Source organism: Puma concolor, chromosome D4 (genome assembly GCF_028749965.1).
Source record: "Puma concolor isolate L17-30 chromosome D4, mPumCon1.1.hap2, whole genome shotgun sequence".
NCBI classification, from domain to species: Eukaryota; Metazoa; Chordata; class Mammalia; order Carnivora; family Felidae; genus Puma; species Puma concolor.
This window is the reverse complement of record NC_141679.1, coordinates 83,904,341-83,926,132: the sequence shown is the minus strand read 5'-3', so window position 1 is coordinate 83,926,132 and position 21,792 is coordinate 83,904,341. Positions and strand designations below refer to the sequence as shown.

At 54.5% G+C, this 21,792-nt stretch overlaps 1 protein-coding gene across 1 annotated transcript; it reads right to left on the bottom strand.

Annotated features, from left to right (window-relative positions):
• Positions 1-237: 237 nt before the first annotated feature.
• On the bottom strand, positions 238-20,336 carry LHX2 (LIM homeobox 2). Its single transcript, XM_086683993.1, has 5 exons — positions 20,119-20,336; positions 18,403-18,605; positions 17,010-17,413; positions 11,165-11,370; positions 238-1,151 (listed from the first exon to the last, which is right to left on the bottom strand). The coding sequence occupies exons 1-5, from the start codon at positions 20,236-20,238 to the stop codon at positions 864-866; spliced, it is 1,221 nt and encodes a 406-aa protein (XP_086540119.1). The 5' UTR covers positions 20,239-20,336; the 3' UTR covers positions 238-863.
• Positions 20,337-21,792: the final 1,456 nt, after the last annotated feature.

Here is a 21,792-nt window from a genome sequence, read left to right as displayed (position 1 = left end):
AACTTAAAAAAAAAAAAAAGATGATCTCTTCTGTCTCTGCCTCCACTCTAAATTCCTTGATGGCAGGGCCTGTACGGACTTCGTCTCTGGATCCAAATTTCTGGCATTCCAAAGCCTGGCACATTAAAAATAAATATTATAGATAAATAAGGGTAGACCCCGGATATATGTCTGGACTTCAGTAAGACGGTTAAGTCCTGTGAATTTCGCGCCCAACTAAACGGCAGTGACACCAACTAGTTTCAATAAGTGGTTTTATTACTGGTTAGATTTTACAAATTCTGATATTCGAACAGACTTCCACCTTAAAATTCTAAAACAACAAAGCGACCGTTGGAGGGGGTTTGATTTTTCTTTTTTTTTTTTTTCTTTTTTTAGGACTATTCAAAGTAACAAACTTTTTTTTTTGTTTTTTTGTTTTTGTTTTTGTTTTTGTTTTTTTTTTTGCATTTTTGCTCTGGTCATAAATATACAGAGAGAAAAAGAGGGAGAGAAAAATGAACAAGTCATCCAAAGTATGGACATAAAACAGTATTCCTAAGGCACGTGGCAGTCTTTGAAAATACAGAAGCTCTAGCCAACTTAAATTATTTGTTGTTTTTCCTCGCTCAGTCCACAAAACTGTACAGTGACACAAATGTTGTGTTGCAGATAGATTTTCCAAGTAACTCCTCAATCCACACCGCTGCATTAGCCGGACGCACAATTTTTTCTTCCTCTGTTTCCAGGCGAGATCCTAAAATGTGGTTAGTTAGTTGCTCAAAGCCTCTATTTTAAAATACACTTGGAATTCAACTAAAGATAATTTCTTTTTTAAAGAAATTGTGGGGCGGGAGGGCGGGGGGTGGGGAGGGCGTGAGTCACTAGAAAAGGTTGGTGAGAGTCGTTTGTGAGGGGCTGTGAGGCTCGTGGCCCTCCAGGTTGCCAGGCACAGAAGTTAAGACTGACGTCACAGTTGGCAGGGCGGGGCTAGTCAAGTCTGTGAGGGTGGTGGGCGTGCTGGAGGGGCTGAGCGAGGCATTGGAGAGCTCCGAGGCTGGCCCCGAAGGCGTCCCGGTCTGCAACGCTGCCTCCGTAGACTTGTCCACACCCGTGTTTTCCTGCCGTAAGAGGTTGCGCCTGAACTTGGCCCTGGCGTTCTGAAACCAGACCTGCGTGGAGCAAGAGAGAGAGAGAGAGAAGGACTGGTTAGGGGAAGAGAGGCAGGGACTGGAGAGTAGCAGAGCATTCCCCAGGGATGCTAATCTGGGTTTTTTGGGGGGGGGGGGGGGGGGGGGGAGGGGCGGATAAAAAATTGGGCTGGCAATATTTTGCTCTTCATAAAATAAAATTTGCCTTTGCCCTAATTGGCTATTACTGGGTTTCCCTTTCTGTTAGAAGGTTCTAGAGCTAAACAACATGGTAGGCACTAGCCATACGTGGCTACTGAGCACTTGAAATATGTATGACTAGGGGGCGTCTGGATGGTGCAGTCGGTTAAATGTTCAGACTCTTGATCTCAGCTTGGGTCATGATCTCATGGTTCTGTGGGTTCGAGTCCCACATAGGGCTCTGTGCTGATGGCAGGGAGCCTGCTTGGGATTCTATCTCTCCTTCTCTCTGTCCCTCCCCTGCTTGTGCTCGCTCTCTCTCTCTCAAAATAAATAAATAAACTTAAAAAAAAAAAAAAGTATGACTAGCCAAAAAGTGGCTCCTTGTAGATGAAAACACAGAATTACACTGGAAGATTCAGTATGAAAAAAAGAAGGTAGGATATCTCAATAATAATGTTTCTACCTGTTATATGTTGAAATGATAATATTTTGGATATATTGGGCTAAATGAAATATATTCTTATAATTAATTTTATCAGTTTATTTTTGTGCTTTGAATGTAGCTGCTCAAAAAATTTAACAATTTTTTTTTAACATTTATTTATTTTTGAGAGAGAGAGAGCACGAGCAGAGGAGGGGAACAGAGAGAGGGAGACACAGAATCTGAAGCAGCCTCCAGGCTCTGAGCTGTCAGCCTGACGTGGGGCTCGAACCCACAAACCATGAGATCATGACCTGAGCTGAAGTTGGCCACTTACCCGACTGAGCCACCCAGACGACCCCCTTGTTTTTTCAATTTTTTTTTTTATAAAAAATTTTTAAATGGAAAATTACATACGTGGCTCACGTTGCATTTCTATTTGACAGCACTGTTCTGGAAGATGTGCACAAATCAAATCTTGATCATTGTTCACAATGGTTGAGAGATTTTTTTTTTCCCCCTTGAAAGTCACCTTTAAGCAGGCAACAGAGGGGCACCTGGGTGGCTCAGTGGGTTAAGCATCTGACTCTTGTTTTCTGCTCCGGTCATGATCTCATGGTTTGTGGACTGTAGCCCCACATGGCACTACCAGTGCCGAGCCTGCTTGGGATTCTCTCTCTCCCTGCCCCTTCCCTGCTTGCGCTTGCTCTCTCTCTCTCTCTCTCTCTGCCCCTCCTCCGCTCTCTCTCTTTCTTTTGCAAAAATAAATAAACATTAAAAAATTTTTTTAAAAAGAACTGAGCTTGGTATGAAAAGAATACCAAAGAGAAAGAATAAGGGTTTATCTTCATTTTTCCTTGGGCACAGACACACACACACAGACACACACACACACACACACACACCCATCCACGCCCATACCTTTGCACACAAGCCTGTTCGCTCTCAGGAAGACATGTGTGGAAACTCATCTCCACGGCACCCCCTCCCCCAACTATGACCACCTGTCTAACTGCACAGAGAGATCTAGCTGTACCCAGAGGTCCTCAGAGTACTTTGAGAGAGGCCTAGGAAATCCAGGCCACCGTGGGGCTTGGGGGCGGGGGGGGGGGGGGGGGGGGGGAGTTGTGTCTCCTAAAGAAAAAAGCCTGAAAGGCTGGGCCCCTTCACTTCCCTTTGCATGAGAAAAACACCCGCCAGAAGCCTCCCCATAAAACAAAGGGCCTTAGAGAATTCTACGGATTCTGGGGTGTCCAGTTGCATATTTCCAGATGTGCCTGCATCTGCCTGTCTTCCCAGTGTCTCAGGCAGGGGTGGGAAGACCTCACCCCTGGCCCCACCTTCCCCTGGGGACCACCCCACGACTTGGGCCTATGGTGTCAAACTCGCCTTTCTAGTTGCCTGATAAGATTTGTGCTCATTTAAAAAGCACATCCAGGAGAATCCTGGGGTAAGGAGAGAGACTTGGACCCTGTGAAGTCAGGAAATAAAGCTCTTTCCCCAGCATGCTGGATCTTCCCGGGAAGAAAGCACATTTTCCCCTGGCCTTCTGCCCAAAGCAAGCCCATCACCTCTTCTGGAGGTTTGCAGATAAGTATAGTGCTTCTAAGACCACCCTCAACGTGCTCCTCTTAGGGTAGGGAATCCTTCCCTGCCCAGCCTGCAGAAGTCTGCAGGGGTGAGACTGTCTTGCTGGCCCCGGGAATGGCCGATGGTAAAATGGATAAAGTCTGCAGAGGCCCTCAGGGACAGGAAGCGACTTCCCCAAAGTCTTACAGCCTCCAACAAGGCGAGAGCCTTGGGGCCACCCTTTGCCTCTGTCCTGGCCTGTGTGTCTCTCTCCAAGCAGTAGCTGGAGCAGGGAGCCCCGGGGGTGGGGTGCACGGCTCCCAGGTCCAGGGCTCTAAGCCCTCGGGAAGGGCTGGAACCAGTTAGCTGCCAGCTGTTTGCTCTTTCTCCTGCGTTGCCCCTAACAGTGATTTGTAAACAATGACACCATCTTCCACAACCGCCCTCTCTGCTTTACTGAATCTGAGGCGCTGGAAATCTGGCGGGTGAAAATCAACAACTCAACTAGAAGCCGGGTTGCTGTGGGGTTTGGTGTTGTGTTTTTCACCTGAAGCAGGGCTTCGCCAGAATTCTCTCCCGACCATTTTACAAAGTCCCCTCCCGAGCGTTTTGCTGGGGCAGGGCCCCCTGTCTAAGTCCACTTCGTGTCCTTGGGATGTGGTACAGGGACCGGCAAAGACTAAGATTCAATAATATGCATTGAATGAATAGCAATGATGATAGATAACATTTGTGGACCACCATGTCCCAGACACCATGCCACCCTCTAACATGCAGTCGTAGGTTATCTTCAAGATAAGCCAAGCATCCCCACTTTATAGATTTGAAACCAGACAGGCTCGGAGAGGTGAAGTCACTTGCCCAAGGTCACACAGAGGCCAAGCTGAGACTGGAATCCAGGAATATCTGCCATTAAGTCCATACGCTCCCTACCACATGATCCTGAGTCAGCAAATAAATGAATGAATGAATGAGTGAGTGAATGAGTGAATGAGCACAAAAGCAACTGTGGCGAGGTGGACAGAGCACCAGCTGCAGTTTCCAGTTCTGGTTCTGCTACTGACCAGTCCAGTGACCTTGTGCTAGTCCCTTACCTCTGGGTCTGCCTCGGTTTCCCTACCTGCACAACAAGAGGGTCGGACCACCCCCTCATGACCTCTATGGCCCTTGGGGTTCTGACAGTCTGGGATTTCCAGCAGGCGCAAGATGATCTGCCCCACCCACCCGTCTTCTTAAACCGGCAGCCCCTTTTCTTCATCCACGAGGAGTGCCTTTGCCTGGTGCCCAGGGGACCCCCAGTAAGTCCTGGGTGAATGAAGAAGCCCACACTACCGCATGCCCCTCCTCAGGCACCCACTGGCCCTGCACGCTGTGTTTTGACTCACAAATTCCCTTCCTGAAGATTCTTTCATCAAGGGGACCAAGGGAGTAAGTGGAAAACCCATTTTGCCTCACAAATCCCTTTCTGGGTCACTAAGGGAACCAGCCCAACGACAAAAGCTTTATGCCCAAAGATGTCCATTGTGGCATTAAAAAAAAAAAAAAAAAAAAAAAAGATTTTATTTTTAAGTAATCTCCACACCCAACGTGGGGCTCAAACCCACAATCCCGGAGATCAAGAGTTGTGTGCTCCACTGACCGAGCCAGCCGGGCACCGTTCCCCCTCCCACCCACCACCCCCACCCCCCCGGCTTTATTAACATTTCATTTTTCCATTGTGGTATTTTTAAATAACATCAACTAATGGCCGCGTGCAAAGTGTCCAACCAGATGGGGCAAGTGGAAATCATGACACAGACACTCCATGCAGTTGCAGGGGTAATGTCTTATGATGAATGTTATATGAGAAAAAAAAAAGAATAAAGAGGCTATGTCTTGGGGAGCCCGGCTGGCTGGCTCGGTCGGTGAAGTGTGTGACTCTTGATCTCGGGGTTGAGAGTTCAAGCCTCGCTTTGGGTGTAGAGATGACTTAAAAACAAAAGCTTAAATAAAAGAGAGAGAGAATTTGTCCTCTGGTACAGCAACTTCATAAAGAAAGTAATGACGACAAATAATATTCACTCACCAAGTGGCAGGCATTGTCTAAGGAGAGTTTCAAGCATTTCACACATAGTAACTCATTAGTGCTTTACAAGGTGAGCGCTAACATTATTTTTTTTTAAGTTTATTTACTTTGAGGGGGGCCTCAGTAGCTCAGTCAGTTGAACGTCCGACTTCGGCTCAAGTCATGATCTTGCGGCTCATGGGTTTGAGCCCCGTGTTGGGCTCTGTGCTGACAAGTCAGAGCCTGGAGCCTGCTTTGGATTCTGTGTCTCCCTCTCTCTCTGCCCCTCCCCTGCTCATGCTCTGTCTCTCTCTGTCTCTCAAAAAATAAAATAAAAAACCTGAGAGAATCCCAAGTAGGCTCCTCGCTGTCAGCACAGAGCCCGAGGCGGGTTCAAACTCACAGAACCAAGAGATCATGACCTGAGCCGAAATCAGGAGTCAGACACTTAAACGACTGAGCCACGCGGGCGCCCCACAAGTGAGTGCTAACACGATTGCCATTTGCAATTCTTTGTTGTACATCTGTCTCCCTTCTGGATTGGAGTTCCAGCTCCAGCGGGTCCCATTCACTGTCTGGGTCACACCCCACCCAGAACATGGCAGAAGATCAGCGTATTTGTTGAACAAATGGGTGGCCAGAGAAAAGCTAGCATTCTCGGTTCCTGTGTTCTCACACAAGTCAGTGACCACTAACCAGTCATCTGAAGAATGTTTTTAAGCTGTTGGTGGCTAAAATATATTTTCTGCCAAAGTCACACCGGGAAGCCCTAAGGAGACTTTCAGCCACCCAAATCAGTCAGCTCACCTCCCCTGTCCCGAAGCCTGGCCTACTCTGCCTTCCTGACCCTTCCCCAGAAAGGAAGAGGGACTGCTCAGACGGGCATCTATGTGCTGCGGGAAGGTCTGCAAGCATTTACAAAGCTTAAGGCCTTCGTGGACCTCTGTCCGAGGGACCATTCTCTCTCCCAGTGACCTCGCCCGCTGGTAGAATGTGAGAATTGTGGTGGCCGTGCCATGATGACAATTTTGAGCACTTTTTATGCATTTACGGCTTTACAGCAGGATACATGCTTTGCTACCAAGACATGGCATCTATGACCCGCCCCTTCCCTTCCCTTCTCTCCACCTGTACCGCTGCATTCTACAGCTAGACCCAAGGCGGGAGGGCCACAGCCCTACACTGGGCGATGCTGGAAAGAGCTGTGGAATAAGACCGATCTAGGCTCGACTCCTGGCTTCCTCACTTACTAGCTGTGGGACTTAGGGCTAGGGTCCTAGTCTCTCTGAACCTCAGTTTCTTCATCTGCAAAATAAAGATAATTAAATTTTTTTATTGTGTATGAGAGGTAGCTTGACTGAACCCTACTGTATAAAAGTGTGTGTGAAGTCCTCCCTAATCTGTAAATTTTTTTAATGCTTTTATTTATTTTTTTTTAACATTTATTCATTTTTTGATATAGAGAGACAGAGTATGAGCAGGGGAGAGGCAGAGAGAGAGGGAGATGCAGAATCTGAAAGCAGGATCCAGGCTCTGAACTGACAGCACAGAGCCCGACGTGGGGCTAGAACTCACGGACCGTGAGATCATGATCTGAGCTGAAGTTGGATGCTTAACCAACTGAGCCACCCAGGCGCCCCATGTTTTTATTTATTTTTGACACAGAGAGAGAGACAGAGCATGAGTGGGGTAGGGGCAGAGAGAGGGGGAGACAGAATGTGAAGCAGGCTCCAGGCTCCGAGCTGTCAGCACAGAGCCTGACGCGGGTCTCAAACTCACGAGCTGTGAGATGATGACCTGAGCCGAAGTCGGACGCTCAACCAACTGAGCCACCCAGGCGCCCCCCTAATCTGTACTTTATACATTACACTTGAAGTCATCTCATTGGCTCCTTGCAAACACCCAGTGAATATTAGTATCGTCTCCATTTTATAGCTGAGGCTGCTGGGGCCCAGAGAGGTTAAGTCACTTGCTCAATATTGCTCAGAAAGTAGGTGAGACAGCTGAGCCTGGACCTCACATCAACTGACTCCAAATTCCAGCAGGGTTACTGCATCCCAGGCCTCCCATATTGATGGTGCTTCTGCATTACAGATCCAGGAACAGCCCAGAAAACCTACACACACACACACACACACACACACACACACACACACACACACACCCTATATCACCGACCTCTGGGAACACAGCCTCAATCTCAACCTGTCCCTGCCACACAGACTCTCTCCAAAGGGTGGAGGTAGACCACCACCTCCACGGGGCCCCCAAGGCCTAGTACCATTAAGCTGGTGCAGACAAGTGATGAGGAACCATTTCATGGGCACCTACTTTGTAGCAGGCAGCACGCTGCCAACGCCTTCTCAATCCTCAGTTCTCAAAATACAAACTATTATTACCTTCGTTTCGTAGATAAGTAATCAGGCTCCAGGAGGAGATGTTAAAGTGCCTAAATCACACTGCTGGTAAGTCCAAAAGGATATGAACCACTCTGTTACCTTCCAAAGCCACACCACCACCTGCCTGGCCCAAACTGCCCTCACCCCGCCTCCCCCAGCTGGCCCAGCAGCAGTTAGAACCCCTGGGAGAGAGCCCCACCCTGCCAATGCCTGGCTCCTGAGACCTCCAGCAAATCACTTCATCTCGCTACTTCTTAAGCTTCTCATCTGTAACATGGGCAGGAAAACATTAAGGGAAGGTAGATGAGTGGCTGGAAAGATAGTGTTTTGCAAACTGCTGCATAATCATGAACAGTTGTGCTTTAGGGACTATTAAGGATCAGTGCAAGAGACCTGGATGTCTGAGAAGAGGGAGAAAAGTGGTCTAGTACGCCCCCACTCCCAGCAACATACAGGCCCTACATGATCCTCCCACTCAGGAGCGGGCACTGCCGGGTTGGCTTAGTGGAGAAAGAGCTACATCCATGGACCAGACAGGCCTGGATTTGGGTCCAGCTCTGCTACTTACTAGCAAAGTATGACTTGGGGCAAGTGGAAAGCATTTGGGCCTCAATGTTCTCATCTGTGCAGTGGGGAGGAGGTTATCATGATGCCTACCAGTGAGAACTCAATGAGCAAATGTATTTCACGGGCCTTTCAAAGTGCCTGACACACAGTTGTGCACTCAAACATTCATTGATCGGTAGACCCACCATGACTGTCCGTGCTCTTCTCTCTCAGCTAGTTCCATGTCCCTGGCTTTTCTGAGTCCCCATGGTAGAGGGGACACACAGGTGTGAGCAGGCCTGGCTCGGGATTGTAGGGGAGGAAGGCTCAGGGCAAGCATTCACCCAGGTCCCTCTGGTGAACCTTCCCTTAAACAAAGAACAGTTAGTTCTTCCTCTGGTCTCCAACAGAACTCCCCTCCCAACTGATCACACTACGGAGAAACCGAATGTGGGTCTGTCTCTACAGCTAATAGGTGAGTTTCTTCTGGGCCAGGACTGTGGTTCATTCATCTCTGTGTCTCCAAGGCCAATAGATATTGGCACCCCAAGGTGCCAATAGATATTTGGCCAGATGAAAGAATGAGAGACAATGATACTGGAAATCCGATTTGTTCCTAAATCAGGTAACCAAGCCTCTTGCCTCAAAGGCCAGCAGAGTGTGGCTCCTTATGCGGATTCAGACTCAACGATGGACACTTAGTCTCTATCATTTAGTCAGGATAACAGGGAGAGGTATATGTCCTAATGGTGCCCATTATATAGGTGAGAAAGCTATGGCTCAGAGAGGGTAACTAATTTGTTTAAAATGCACAGCCAGTGAGTGAGTAGAGGGACAGAACTGAACCGAGGCCCTCCTGAACCGAGCTCTCTGCTTGACTCCAAGTGCCTGCTCCTGTCCTGGCCTGATTCACCAAATGGCCCCCACCAACACGCCATAAGGGGCTCTAGAGAGGGGAAGGGACAAAGTATCCTAATAACCAGAGAAGAGGCTGATGACCAGATTCGCCCAGGGCTGAGGAATGGCGGTGTGTGTGTGTGGGGGGGGGGGGGGGGGTTGCCAAGAAGGGTCCCCAGACTTAACCCAAGAAGGTCAAGTCCAAGGGAAATGGACAAGGGGGAATCTGAGACCCAGTCAGGCGCAGCAACGTCCTCACCCCTTCTCAAGCCCAGGCCAGAGGGACCCCTCAGACAAAAGGGACGCAAGGAGGGGAGCGTCCCACAAGGAGCGGAGCCCCGGGGTAGGGGGCGGGCCCAGAGAGGCGCATCGGCGCCCCATTGGCCAGCACTCAACTCCCTCAGGTACGTCATTGAGCCCTCCAGAGACGGGCTCCCCTCGCGTTGCGCAGGGGTGCAGGCCCGACTACAGGAATCAACCAACCAGCGCCCCAGTCACAGTCCATCCCGCCTCCGCCATCACACCCAAAACGCTTCCCCCTCCCCATGACAGACTCCCCCCTCCCCATGACAGACTCGCAGGAGATCTTAGGGTGACTGCGCAGCCCTTGGTTTCCATTATCGTCATTCTCACTACCTACCCCCCCCTCCCCCCGCCCCGCAGTGTTGCAGTCCCCCAGCCCTAAGTCCCCAACCACCTGGGGCTGGAGGGGGAGATCAGACTGGCCTGGACTTGAATCTCAGTACCTCCCCTCCAGTTGTGAGACTCTGGTCAGATCTTCCTCCCTCGATTTCCTCCCCCCCAAATGTAAATTGCTCTCCCCACAGCCACAGGTTCTAAAGAATAAACTGGTTACATTGTGCTATAAAGAAAGATGCTGTCCCACCTTATCGCTGTACAGATGGGGAAACTGAGGTCCAGTGACCAGAAGAATCGCTCCTCCTACTTAATACCAGTTGACTTGTCAACCTAGCTCATGTTATTCTTAGCTACCATCCACTGAGCAGATACGTGTCAGCTACCGTGGTGGACACCTCCTCATCTCAATGGCTCCTCAAATAAGCCTGCAGCAAGATAATTTCTTGCGTCCGTTTCACATATGAGGGAACTGAGGCCCAGAGAGGTTAAATGATTTGCCCAGGACTGTGAAACGAGTAACAGGGAGAGCTAAAGATTTGAGAAGTGCTACTCCAAATCCCTGCCATGAATCTGGGTCAAACAGGAGCCTGGGACTCCCCAAACTGGGCTTCTTAACGTCTCTGAGGTAGGGACGGGACCTTCAAAGTCTAGGGAAAGCTCTGGATCCTCTATCCGGAAAGCGCCCTCACATACAAGTGCAATTCTGCGCAGTTTCAGAGGTGCCCGTCTGCCTCCAGCTCCCTGCAGGCAGATGAGCCTCCCGGGCCCACCCAGGGGATCAGCCCACAACCCCCCCCCCCCAACCTTGCTTCTGGGAGAGTCTAAGAAACAACAAAGAGACAGAAGAAAAATCTAGAGAAAGAAAGAGAAACTGGAGACGGCAAGTCAGGAAAAGAAGCAGAAGGAGGAAAGAACTAACAGCAATTAGCTTGGACAGCCATCCTGGGATGCGCTGGGTTTATCTGAAATGCTTGAACCTTTTACTACGTGAACATATTTGAGTGTCACTCTAGTAATAAAGAGCAACTAAGAAGTGTTTACAAGAAAGAAAGAGGCTGAGTGTAGAGACAAAGAGGAAGAGGGACACACATACACAAAATAGAAAGATTAGACAAAAATTGGAAGAGAAGAGGAAAAGTTAGAAAGAAAAAAAATCCCTGAAATACAGCTAGAGTCTGAGGAGGTGGAGAAAGGGTAGAGAGTGACAAAGAGAAGGGCACACATAGAATGGAAGGTCCTTCCAAAGCCCATGGCAGCTACGGGGTTCGGGGTTCGGCCGCAGGCCCTGCAGGCCCCAGGTGCCCCCGCCCTCATCCCCTGTCCCGGCCCAGCTGACCTGGAGGACCCGTTTGGTGAGGCCCGTCTTTTGCGCAAGCTGCTTCAAGTCCTTGGCGTCGGGGTTGTGGTTAATGGCAAAGTAAGACTTCATGGTCCGAAGCTGGTGGTGCTTGAAGGAGGTGCGCATGCGCTTTGTCTTCTGGCTGCTCGGGTAGGGCTGGTCGCGGTCCAGGTGCTCCGCGTCGTTCTCGTTGCAGCTCAGCGCTGGGGAGGGGACGCAGAGGCGGCGGGTGAACCTCCTGACCTGCCCCCTACACCGCCCCACCTGCCACCAAATGTTTCTAGCCTCAGGACCACACAGCGGGAACTGCACCGCGCTGAGGTGAAAATATTATCCCCATCTTCTAGATCTATAGGAGAGTCTGAGGCTCCCCGAGAGCCACCTGCCCGAGTCACTCAGCTAGGAAATGGCGGGATTCAAACCCAGCTCTAAGAGAATCCAAAAACCATTCTGTGCCATCGTGTCAGAATAATAACAACCAACAGCTACAACTTGTTGATGGCTATTCGACTCCAGATGGATGATGTGCGTAAAGGCTTTATATATTTTCACCGAATCCTTAAAACAACTCTAAGAGCCTAGCATTATTTCCTCCTTTTTACAAACGTTGAAACTGAGGATTAGAAACGGGAGTCACTTGACTTGAATACAGAGCAGTGTTCAGGACTCCTGGGCCCACACTCTTCCTGTTTCCCCCTGCACTCTCTAAGGAGGGAGGCTGTCTCCCCCCGACAGTGTCGGCACCCGGCACCTGAAAGTGGATGACTGACTGACATCTCTCCACTCACTTTGATTTCACCCTCATCGGTTCCCCAAACCAGAAGTTCTGGGTGACACTGGGCCGCCGGCACTGGGCTAAGGTCGGAAATTGCATCTTGCAGTTTAATCCTCATCCTCACCACTGCCCTGGGAAGTACTTGTTTTCCAGTTACACAAATGGGCTGAAGGGGCCAGAGAGGTTAAGCGATCTCTAGAAATCTCACGGAGTGGTAGGATTCTAACCCGAAACAGAAGGAAGTTGGAGGAAGAAATTGACATGTATCTGACACCGAGGGTATGCTTTTGGCTTTACATACATCATAGGGCCTTCACTACTGCTCCAAGAGGTGGCCACTGCTTTTCATCCCATTTTTGAGATGAGGAAACTCCTGCAAAGGGAAATGAAGCCATGTGTACACAGCCACACCACTGGTAAGGGCTGAGCCTAGATTCAGTATTGCAGTCCTTGCCCGTTTCCTTCCACCACGCCACAAAGGCAGGCAAAGATGACGCACGACTCTTTGGGGAGCCGGTCCCCATCCAGAAGGGGCCCAGCTGGGGCCTGGCTGCCAATGCCTGGAAGGCAATGGGGGTGAGGGACAGGGGTGGAAACCTAAGGCCTCAGAAAGTTGCTTGGTAACCTGGTGCCTGATGGGGACATCAAGAACTCCAAGATTCCTTCATCACATCCCCAGCCATCCTACATGTAAAGTCTTAGTTTGGGGAAAACCTCAGAGGAGATCAATTCAGTCCCCTTAAAGCGGACAACTGGGAATATGTCTTGTGCCCCATCACATGCCCGTAACAGAGCTGCTAGATTTAGCAAATAAAAATGCAGGACATCCAGTTAAATCTGAATTTCAGATAAACAACGAACAGTTTTTTAGTACGGCTTTAATTTTGCATGGGACATACCTATACTGAAAAATTAATTTGCTGTTTACCTAAAATCCAAATATTGCATTGGATACAATTACACTAAAAAATTACTCATGTATTTAAAATTCAAATACTGCACCGGATACTCACACTAAAAAATATATTTGTTGTTTACCTGAAATTCAAGTGTAATTGGATGTCCTGCATTTTATCTGGCAAAACCACTTCAGAAGTACTCCCGATCTCCTGGTGACCTACTCCACCCACTGCTCAGGTGGGGAACAGTCCTTTGCAGAAAGAATTTGCAAGATGCTGGTCTTGTCACAAATCTTGAAGCTGTCAGCAAGTGGCTACACTTCCTAAGCGTCCCTTCCCACATGCACCCAGGCACCCAAGTCCCCCACCAGGGCTGTACTCCCACTGAGAGCGCCCAGGGTGAAGAACGGGGGTCCAGCAATTTAAAAGGGATCAGAAAATGACTCCAAACAGAATCCATGGAAACTGCCGCCCCCACTGCAGGGAGCGACCCTCTCCTTGCCCCCAGTCCCCAGCTCCACGGGGGGGGGTGGGGCAGGCCTCCCCACGGGGGATCTCTGGGCCCATCCCTCTGCCCAGTCCCCGCCTGGGCCTTGCTGCTCTTAATGAGCTCCGTGGGGACCCCGGCGCCCCATTCACCCAAGGGACGTGCCCTGAGTGCGGCCTAGATGGGAGGAGGTGGTTTGGGGGAGGGAGACAGAAAGGGCACAGAAAGGAGAGAAAGACACAGAGGTAGAAAGACAGACAGAAGGGAGAGAGGGTAAAGGAGAGGGGGGAGGGGGGGGAGGTGGACAGGGCCAGGAAGAAAGAGAGGAGAGACGGAGGAAAAGGAAACAGTGGAGATGGGGAGAACCGGAGAGAGACAGCTACAAAGACAGAAAAAAAATCAGGAAAAGACACAGAGAGAGCCTGAGGGGACAGCGAGGCCTGGAAAAAAAGGAGGACTGTGTGGTGGAGGGCCCAGGTTAAGGAACAGAATCCCGGATCTCAAGGAAACCAGGTCCCTTCGGGGAAGCGTATTCCAGAGCCGTTACTGGCCGGGGAGTGGCGAAAAGGGGAGAGAGGGGAAAAGAGGGGAGGGCAGAAAAGGAGCTGGCCCAAGATTGGGAGGCCGAGGTGGCCAGTGGCCCGGGCAGGGGGGCTGCGCTGGGGGAGTGAAAGCAGCCGGGAAGCAGCCGTTGAGTCCAGATTTGTCCAGTACCCCAGGCGCCCTCACTCCCGCCTCCCTCCCCACGCCCCGGCCGGTCCGAGATTCCCCAAGATCGGATCCGGGGAGGAGCGAGGGGCTGAGGGGAGGGGGAGGAACAGGCTTTCTCTCTCCTTTTTTTTTTTTTTTTTCCTCTCAATTAGGCCGATTCAATGGAGCTAAAGAGCTCGTAAAATCATGAATAATTTACTCGTGATCTGTTATTAACCCATCGGGTTTCGAGCTCTTGTCGCTGGGACTGAACCTGTAATCAAATCTGACTTCGCCTCATTTTACTAAAGACGAGATTGTAGGTTCAATTGTCTAAATAATGGATTGGAATCAAATCAGTAATTACGCCGCCAGGCACACACACAAAAAGCTGGGGCTGGGGGAGGCCCGGGCGTCCGGCCGGTCCGCGCGGGACTCCCGCGGCCGTGGCTTACAAACCCCGGCGCAAAGTGCGCGGCCCGGGCCTCGTTCGCGCCCCGGCCCGCTGGCAACCCCGCTCAGGGGTTTCCTTCTGCCTCTGGGACCGGGGCTGCGCTCTCGGACCCGAGGGGCAGCCGGAGCAGGGCTGCCGCGGCCACCGCCCCGGAAGGACTTTCCGACCCTGCGGCCCCGCCGCTTTGGCTGCCCTTCCCCAGGCGGCGGGCTGGGCGCACCGACGGCCGTCCCTCCCCAGTCTGCCCGAGCTCGCCGCCCTGGAATAAGGTGCCGCCGCTCCGCCACCGGACTGGCCCACAGAGCGAAGGGCTTTGCAAGGGGTCGGTGTAGCTGGGCTCCCGGGTGTGGGACACGCACACCAGCAAGCTCGTGTCCTCAACGGTCAGAAACACGCACACACGCTCTTGCCCATACACACGACCCGCAGTGCACCCTCCACCCTCCACGGTGCCCTTTCCAGCCGCCCCACGGCCCACACTGCGGCCATTTCTCTCCTGCCCGGTGCGGGGAGAGGAGGAGAACGGCAGCCAGACCCGGGGAGGCCTGGCTGGGCCCGGCGCGGCCAGGGAGGCGCCCCCTTTTCCCAACCCGGCCCCGGGAGCCCCGAATACGCGAGCGGCGCGGCCACCGCCGCCGGCGCGCCGTGTGCGGTTTCTTCCGCCTGAGTCAAGGCCAGAGACGCGCGCCGGGAGAGAGAAAAAGACCGGAACAGAGAAACCCAGACAAAAACACACAGAGGGAGAGAGACAGAGAGAAAGGGGGATCGAGAGAGTTGAAAGGTAAAGAAGAGAGAAGGGTCAAAGAAAAACAAAAAACCAAAACCGAGGAGATGGCACGGGTGAGGAATGCCTTGTAGTGGTGCCAGATCCCTTGAAACTCAGCCTCCAGCCACATCTCCTCGCTCGGTGCCGCCGGACCTCGCCAGCGAAGGCGGCAGAGCAGCAAGAAGCACAAATAAATTTCGGAAACTCTTCTGCCTTTCAATTCCAAACCCAGTTGCAAACCTGCCTACCCAGAAAAACATGATCCCACTCCCCACGCGCTCTGCGGCCGAGTCAGCCTGCTGCTTCCTACTGGGGGCCGACCCCATTTGATAAATAGACGTGGCTTTGTTTGGGGGGGGGGACCCGGCCTGGACCCGATTTAGTTTATTTTCAGGGTGCTGAGAGATGAAGGATGGAAGTTTTTGAGAGCCGGCATCTCCGGCAGAACCTTCGACAAATCTTTAATCTGCCGCCACAGACCTGTCTGCGGCCACTTCACCATTTACCAGACTGGGGGCTGCATTTTCCTCCCAACTCCACACACTGAGACACATACACCCATCCATCTTCCAACAAGCAACTTCGTTGGATCGAACAGGGGACAACCCCCACCCCACCCTGCCCCTGGCTGAATTTTCTTCCCCAGCCAGCTCAGATTTTTAAAGATCAAAATAACCCTGACTTCTTCCCCACGCTGCCCTCTCCCCCCAATCCTGGGGTTTTGTTTTGTTTTGTTTCCACTTGCGCATTAGACTAAGGGGAAAAGGAGGAAGAAAACAAAATCCCGGAATCCGATTCTGTCGCAAACGAAAGAAAGAAAATAATTGCAAATAAACTCTATCTAGTTCAGAAGCCCGGGGAGTCATAAACCTTTCCCGGCCTTGCAGACATCGGGCAGATGTTGACGGTTCAATTTGCCGGGCCCCAGAACCTCCACAGCTGTCCAGAGCGGGGAGGGGTGCGGGAGGGGGCAGAGCCTCTCCTGGAAAGGCTTGGGGTTCTGAGATGCCGGAAATGTGAAATGAGCCCTCCACCCGACTCCGTGAGAGGCCAGGCCTACTCCGGTCTTCTCATCCCCGGGCGCCGGCCTCCAAGGGTCGCCGCCCTCATCCCAGCACCCCGCTGGCGCCCAGAACTCCGAGGAAGGAGCCCGGGGAAAATCGAGACCTGGCGGAGCCAGAGGATCCGCGGGGCACAGTGACCCGCTCTTGTTCATAAGGGTCCTGGGCCCAAGTTTCCGGAGCCTGCTGCCCTCAGTACATTTCACCTGACAGGCCCAACGCCAGGCCCAGCAAGTTACCCCAGGCCACCACCAGTCCTTTCTCTTGGGACCGTCGCTGCCCTGCCTCCTTCATCCATCGCCACAGCTCCCTGTCCTCAGCCCCGCCAACCCAGAGCCTGTTTGGTGCCGGCTCCTCCTTGCTTTCTCTATCCTCACGCTTTCTGACCAACAAAGTGGGGGAGAGGCCCAAACCAAAAAACTGCCTCTAAAAATTCTCTCAGCGACGAGGCCCTGCACCGGGGTCAGCAAGACTCTAATGAACCTTCTCCTTCCACCCCAGCCAAGTGCGCGGAGGCTGGAGCCGAGGAGCCTAAACGTCCCTTCTGCTAGGTCCTGTGGCACCTAGGGTCTGGGGAATCTAAGGACTAGAGCACCCGGAGTGATATATACATATGCGTATCACACTGAGATTCACTCCGGCTTCAGGCGGTGGTCAGCCACGCACTTTCCCCCAACCCGACGGGGGCGCTCGGTGCGCCTCGAACTCACCAGCGTTGTAGGCCGCCAGATCCGCCCCGGGGCCGGGGCTCTTGCGCTTCCTCGGCCGCCCCTTCTGCACCGTGCCCACGCCATTGTAGTAGGGAAGACCCAGAGGATTGGCCCCGGCTGCGCCCAGCCCGGCGCTCTTGGCCGCCGCCGCTGCGGCTGCCGCTGCCGCCACGTCGGCGTGGTTGAAGTGCGCGGGGTACTCGCCCTGCAGCAGCGCTTCGAAGTGCAAGCGGCAGTAGACCAGGCTGTCCTTCATGCCGAAGTGGTCACCCGTGGTCAGCATCTTGTTACACGTGGTGCATGTGAAGCAGTTGAGGTGATAAACCAAGTCCCGAGCGCGCATCACCATCTCCGAGGCCGAGATGCCCAGGTGGCAGCGGGCGCAGCGCTGCACAGAGAACCGCCTGTAGGGACCATGGAGGGAGGGACTGTGGGGACACACGGTTGGGTACCCCCCATATCCCTCCTCCAGGTGCCGCTGCTGCCACGGGGGGAGATCTACTCCTTAAAATGGGAACCAGTCTTAAGTTGGAGGATGGGGAAAGAGGGAACTAGATTTTGGCCCAGGTCTTGTCCTACCCTAAAATACAGTTTCCCTTAAGCATATGTATGTCCACAATGCTTCGACCTTACCCAGAGTCTGGGCAAGCCCCAGGAAAGCCTTTGCTTGGGAACGCAGGGAGAGGGGGGCTACCCACTTACCCTTTCTCAACCTTTACCCCTGCCCTCCATACCGGTACCTGACAATCCTACAGACTTTTGTAATTTGGCAAGGGGGAGGGGGGAACAGAGACAGGGAAAAAGAGAGAGGGGAAGGGAGAAAGAGACAGACAGAGAGAGAGAGAGAGAGAGAGAGAAGGAATATAAACAGACCCTAACCCTAAACCAGAGGGGAGAAACAAGAAACTTGTAGCCTGTTAGTGACTCTGGCTCTTTAACCCTACAGGCAGCTTTCACCCCCATCTCCACGAAAGACCCGGAAATGCACCCAACTGATCCCCCAGCTCTCCCTCCAACTTTGTCGCACACCAGCCCAGGCTGCCTGGGCTTGGTGTGGGGGGGAGGTGGTGCTGCCTGTTTCTGTTCCCTCTGCTTGACCCAAGAAACTTCAAAGGGAGAGGGGTGCAAAGACCCCCCCCCCCTCCAACCCAAGCTTATTTATGGTCTAAGCTCAGAAGAGAGCCCTTTACTCTGGGTCCCTATAGTTCTCAGACCTTTCCAGGAGTTCCCTCAAATTCCTGTTTGAAAAGGTTGTCACCCATTTGTACTGGCTTGGAGAAGGGGGGACCCAGGTGGGGAACCCTCCCTTGGGACTGGAGGCCAAGAAGACCGGGTCAGATTGTGTCTGAGATTAGGGGGTCCTGGGGGGCAGAGGGTCCTGAGTTGGGGGTACCTGTAGTAGTCTTCCTTGCAGTAGATGCTCCCATCCTTGCTGAAACAGGTGAGCTCCGACTCCAGGTTGAGCTTGCACTCGCAGCACTTGAGGCAGCGCATGTGCCACTGCTTGTCCACCGCCAGCAGGTAGTAGCGGTCTGAGATCTTACCCCCGCAGCCAGCGCACAGCGCGGCTCGGTCACTGCTGATGGACGGCATGGTCTGCGGAGGGAGGGAGGCGGGAGACCGCAGCGCCTGCGTCAGCCTGCGACTTCACCACCGCTTGGAAACGGGCACCCTCAGCTCCCCCCGGTTGCTCTGGCTAGCCCTAAACCTGGAGAGGGCCGCCGGGGTGTGCGGTGGCTTCCTCGTCCCCAAAAGGCCCATAGTGAGGAGGCTCAGAACCCAGGCCCGCCCACACAGCCCAAGCCGGCCACAGGCCCAGGCCTGGCTGCTGGCCTGGACGGATCTCCCTCCTTAGTTCTCCCCCTTCCTGCCCCCTCTGCCCTTTTCCCAGAAAGGCTTGGGCTGTGTTTGAGGGCTGGGGCAGCAGTGGCTACTCCAGTCAAGCCCTCCAAAAGCTCTCTCAAAACTGTTTCTTAAAGGAGCCACTCTGCTGGGCCCCAGGAAAAGGGGTAAGATGACCATTAAAAGTCCCCCTCTCTCTACACAGACTCCTCTCCTCTCGGGAGACACACAGAGTTCCTGGCCCCGAGCCCCAGTGATCTCTGGATCCGTATGCCAAAGGTTTAGGCCAGGACAGGTCGCAGCCACGTCTGCCCCTCCACTACCTTGGCCACACTGGCTGGGGCCCTCTTGGGTTCTGGGAGATGGTGAGTGGAGTGCAGAGGCACCCTCAAAGTCTCCGAGTGCAGGACAGAATGAGAGTTTAATCCAGGAAGAAGAACTCAGAAGCCGGAGGCACTGAGGCTGCTGCCCTTGCTTTCCAAGTGGAGAGGCTTCCCTCCTTCTCCCCACCTCCTCGGCCTGGCCTCTAAAGGTCACTTCTGGGCCCAACTTGGATAGCGACTGCTTGCCTGGCCCTCTGGGAGGTCTGAGGTGAGGAACTGGCTATTTGGAGCTGGGCTGGCAAAGCCAGGTGTGGAGATCCAAATGGACTCCCCTTCCACAAGAGCCAGGCCAGGGCCTGAAGTCCCAGCCCAGTCCCGGCCTGGCCTGGCCAGGTCGGTCGGCCAGGAGGCCAGGGGCGTGATCAGCGAAAAGCACTGGCCCAGAAGACTTGGACCCCTGAAATTGTGTTGGGGAGGGAACTCCGATTGCCAGGAGGCGGGACGCGAGCGGCCCACGCCGGCTGGAGCCCCAGTGCTCCCGTTTGGTTCGCCTTTCCCAGCGCCGCAGGCGGCGCCGCCAGCAGCTACAGCCGAGTAGTGGAGGGGAACGCGGAGCTGGCGACCAGAGGGGCCCGGTGTAGTGAGAAGAGGGCCATCCCGGGACGCGGGTAGGACTTCGCTCCCACTTCGGGAGAAATGCTCTCTTGCACCCTCGGGGTCTGAAATTTCGGTTTAAACCTTGTTTCCCTCCTCCGCCCCAGCAGCCGGGTTTCCCCCGAGCCGGGAGCTACGGGCCTTGCATCCTGTCCGCGGATCCCCAGCGCCCAGTCCCGTGCGGCACGAAGGACGCTCCCCAAAGTGCCCCCAAACTTCGGAGAGCAGAAGCGCGGACCGACCCGGCCCCGTCCCAGCTTTCAGCCCCGACCCCGCAGCCGTGCGCCTACCGTCTCCGTGTCGCCGCGGTCGATGGCGGAGCTGATGGCGGGAGCCTCGCTCTTGGCCCTGCGGTCCATCTCGTCGATGACCCCGTGCACCTCGGGGCCCGACAGACTGTGGAACAGCATCGCGGCGGGACCGGCGGGGCCGGGGGCGCGGCTCCTCCGCGGGAGGGCTTGCCCCCCGCCTCAGCTGCCTGGCGCTCCCGGCGCTAACGGGCCCGGTGCATCGCCACCGCGGCCCCGGCCCCGCCCGAGCTCGGCTGCGCCCCCAGGCCGGGCTCCGGGCCCCGGGCGCCCGCGGGCCAGGACGCCTCCCGCCGAGGCGCAGGGGCAGCTACATCGCGGGGCGCCTGGGCGGCGGCGCCAAAGCCAGGGTCACAAGGGCAAGGGGCGGGGGGGGGGGGGGGCGGGAAGGGGGAAGCCGAGGGCAGAGGTCGGCGCCCGCCGCGGGCGCTTTCACGCCGCGGGCATCGCCCGCCCGGCTTCAGCGCCCCGGGCGCAAAGCAGGAGCGCAAACTCTGCCCGAGGCGGCGACGGCTGCGGTCGGGGCTCACTCGGGAACGGCTAGGTGCCCGCGGCGGCCCAGCTGCCTGGACCTCTCCCCTCCCTGGGGTGTGCCCCCAGCCCTAGGCGACCCGCTTAGGCGCTGGGTCGGCGACTGTAGTACGGGTTTCTCCGAAGCCAGCGAGCCGAGCCGAGACACCGAGAGAATTGAAGAGGAGGAGGAAGAAGAGGAGGAGGAGGTGGTGGTGGTGATGGTGGTGGTGGTGGTGGTGGTGGTGGTGGTGGTGGTGGTGGTGGAGGAGGAGGAGGAGGAGGAGGAGGAGGAGGAGGAGGAGGAGAAAAAGGAGGAGGAGCAGAGTGGGAGGTGGAGCCGCCGACCGCGGGCCCAGCCGCGCGCAATGCTCTCCAAGAGCGCGCCGAGCCCAGCCCCGGCTCTGCAGTCCGCGCCAGCCAAGCGTCCGCGCCTTTTCTACAGCCGCGCCTTACATCACGTCCTGCCGCCGCGCCATTGGCCGCCCAGCACCCCGGGCCCTGGCAGCGCGTGCTCCGGGAAGGCGGGAGACCCGAGAGGGAGGGGAGAAGCAGGAGGAGGAGAGGAGCGACGAGATGGTGGGAGCCGGTGGGCAAGGCTGGAGGGAGGGGGCGGGAGGAAAGGAGGGAGGAGGGAGAGCGCGGGGTTTGGAGTTAAGCTACGAACAGTTTCCTGCGATTCTTTGGGACGGAAAATTAAACCCTCTCTCCCTGCCGTCTCCATCCTAAGAAGGCGCAGCCAGAGGATGCTTGAGGAGCTCTCACTCGGGTCTCCCCTCGGCCCAGAGCCGCCGCCTCGGGCACCGGCTGGGGAGGCTTGGGAAGGCAAGCCTGGGGCAGAGCTGCGGGAGCCTTCGGCTGCTTCCCGCGGAGCTCAGCCTTCGGCCCAGGCTCCGCGCTGCGGGTTGCGGGCGGCCGCGCAGGCCTCCTGAGGACCGGGCTGAGCCAGAGCGGCAAGAGCCAGCGGGAGCTGTTAAAACTCCGGGGAGAGGAGGGCCAGCCGGAATAGCCTCGCTCCAAGCAAGCTAGGGCCCGCTTTATGGGAGCGTGTAGCTCATTCCTGCACTTCCCTGTCCCTCTGCAGCCTGGAAGAGTGGACGGGCGCATGGCTTTAGGGACTAGGAAAGGAATAGGTTCGAATCCCAG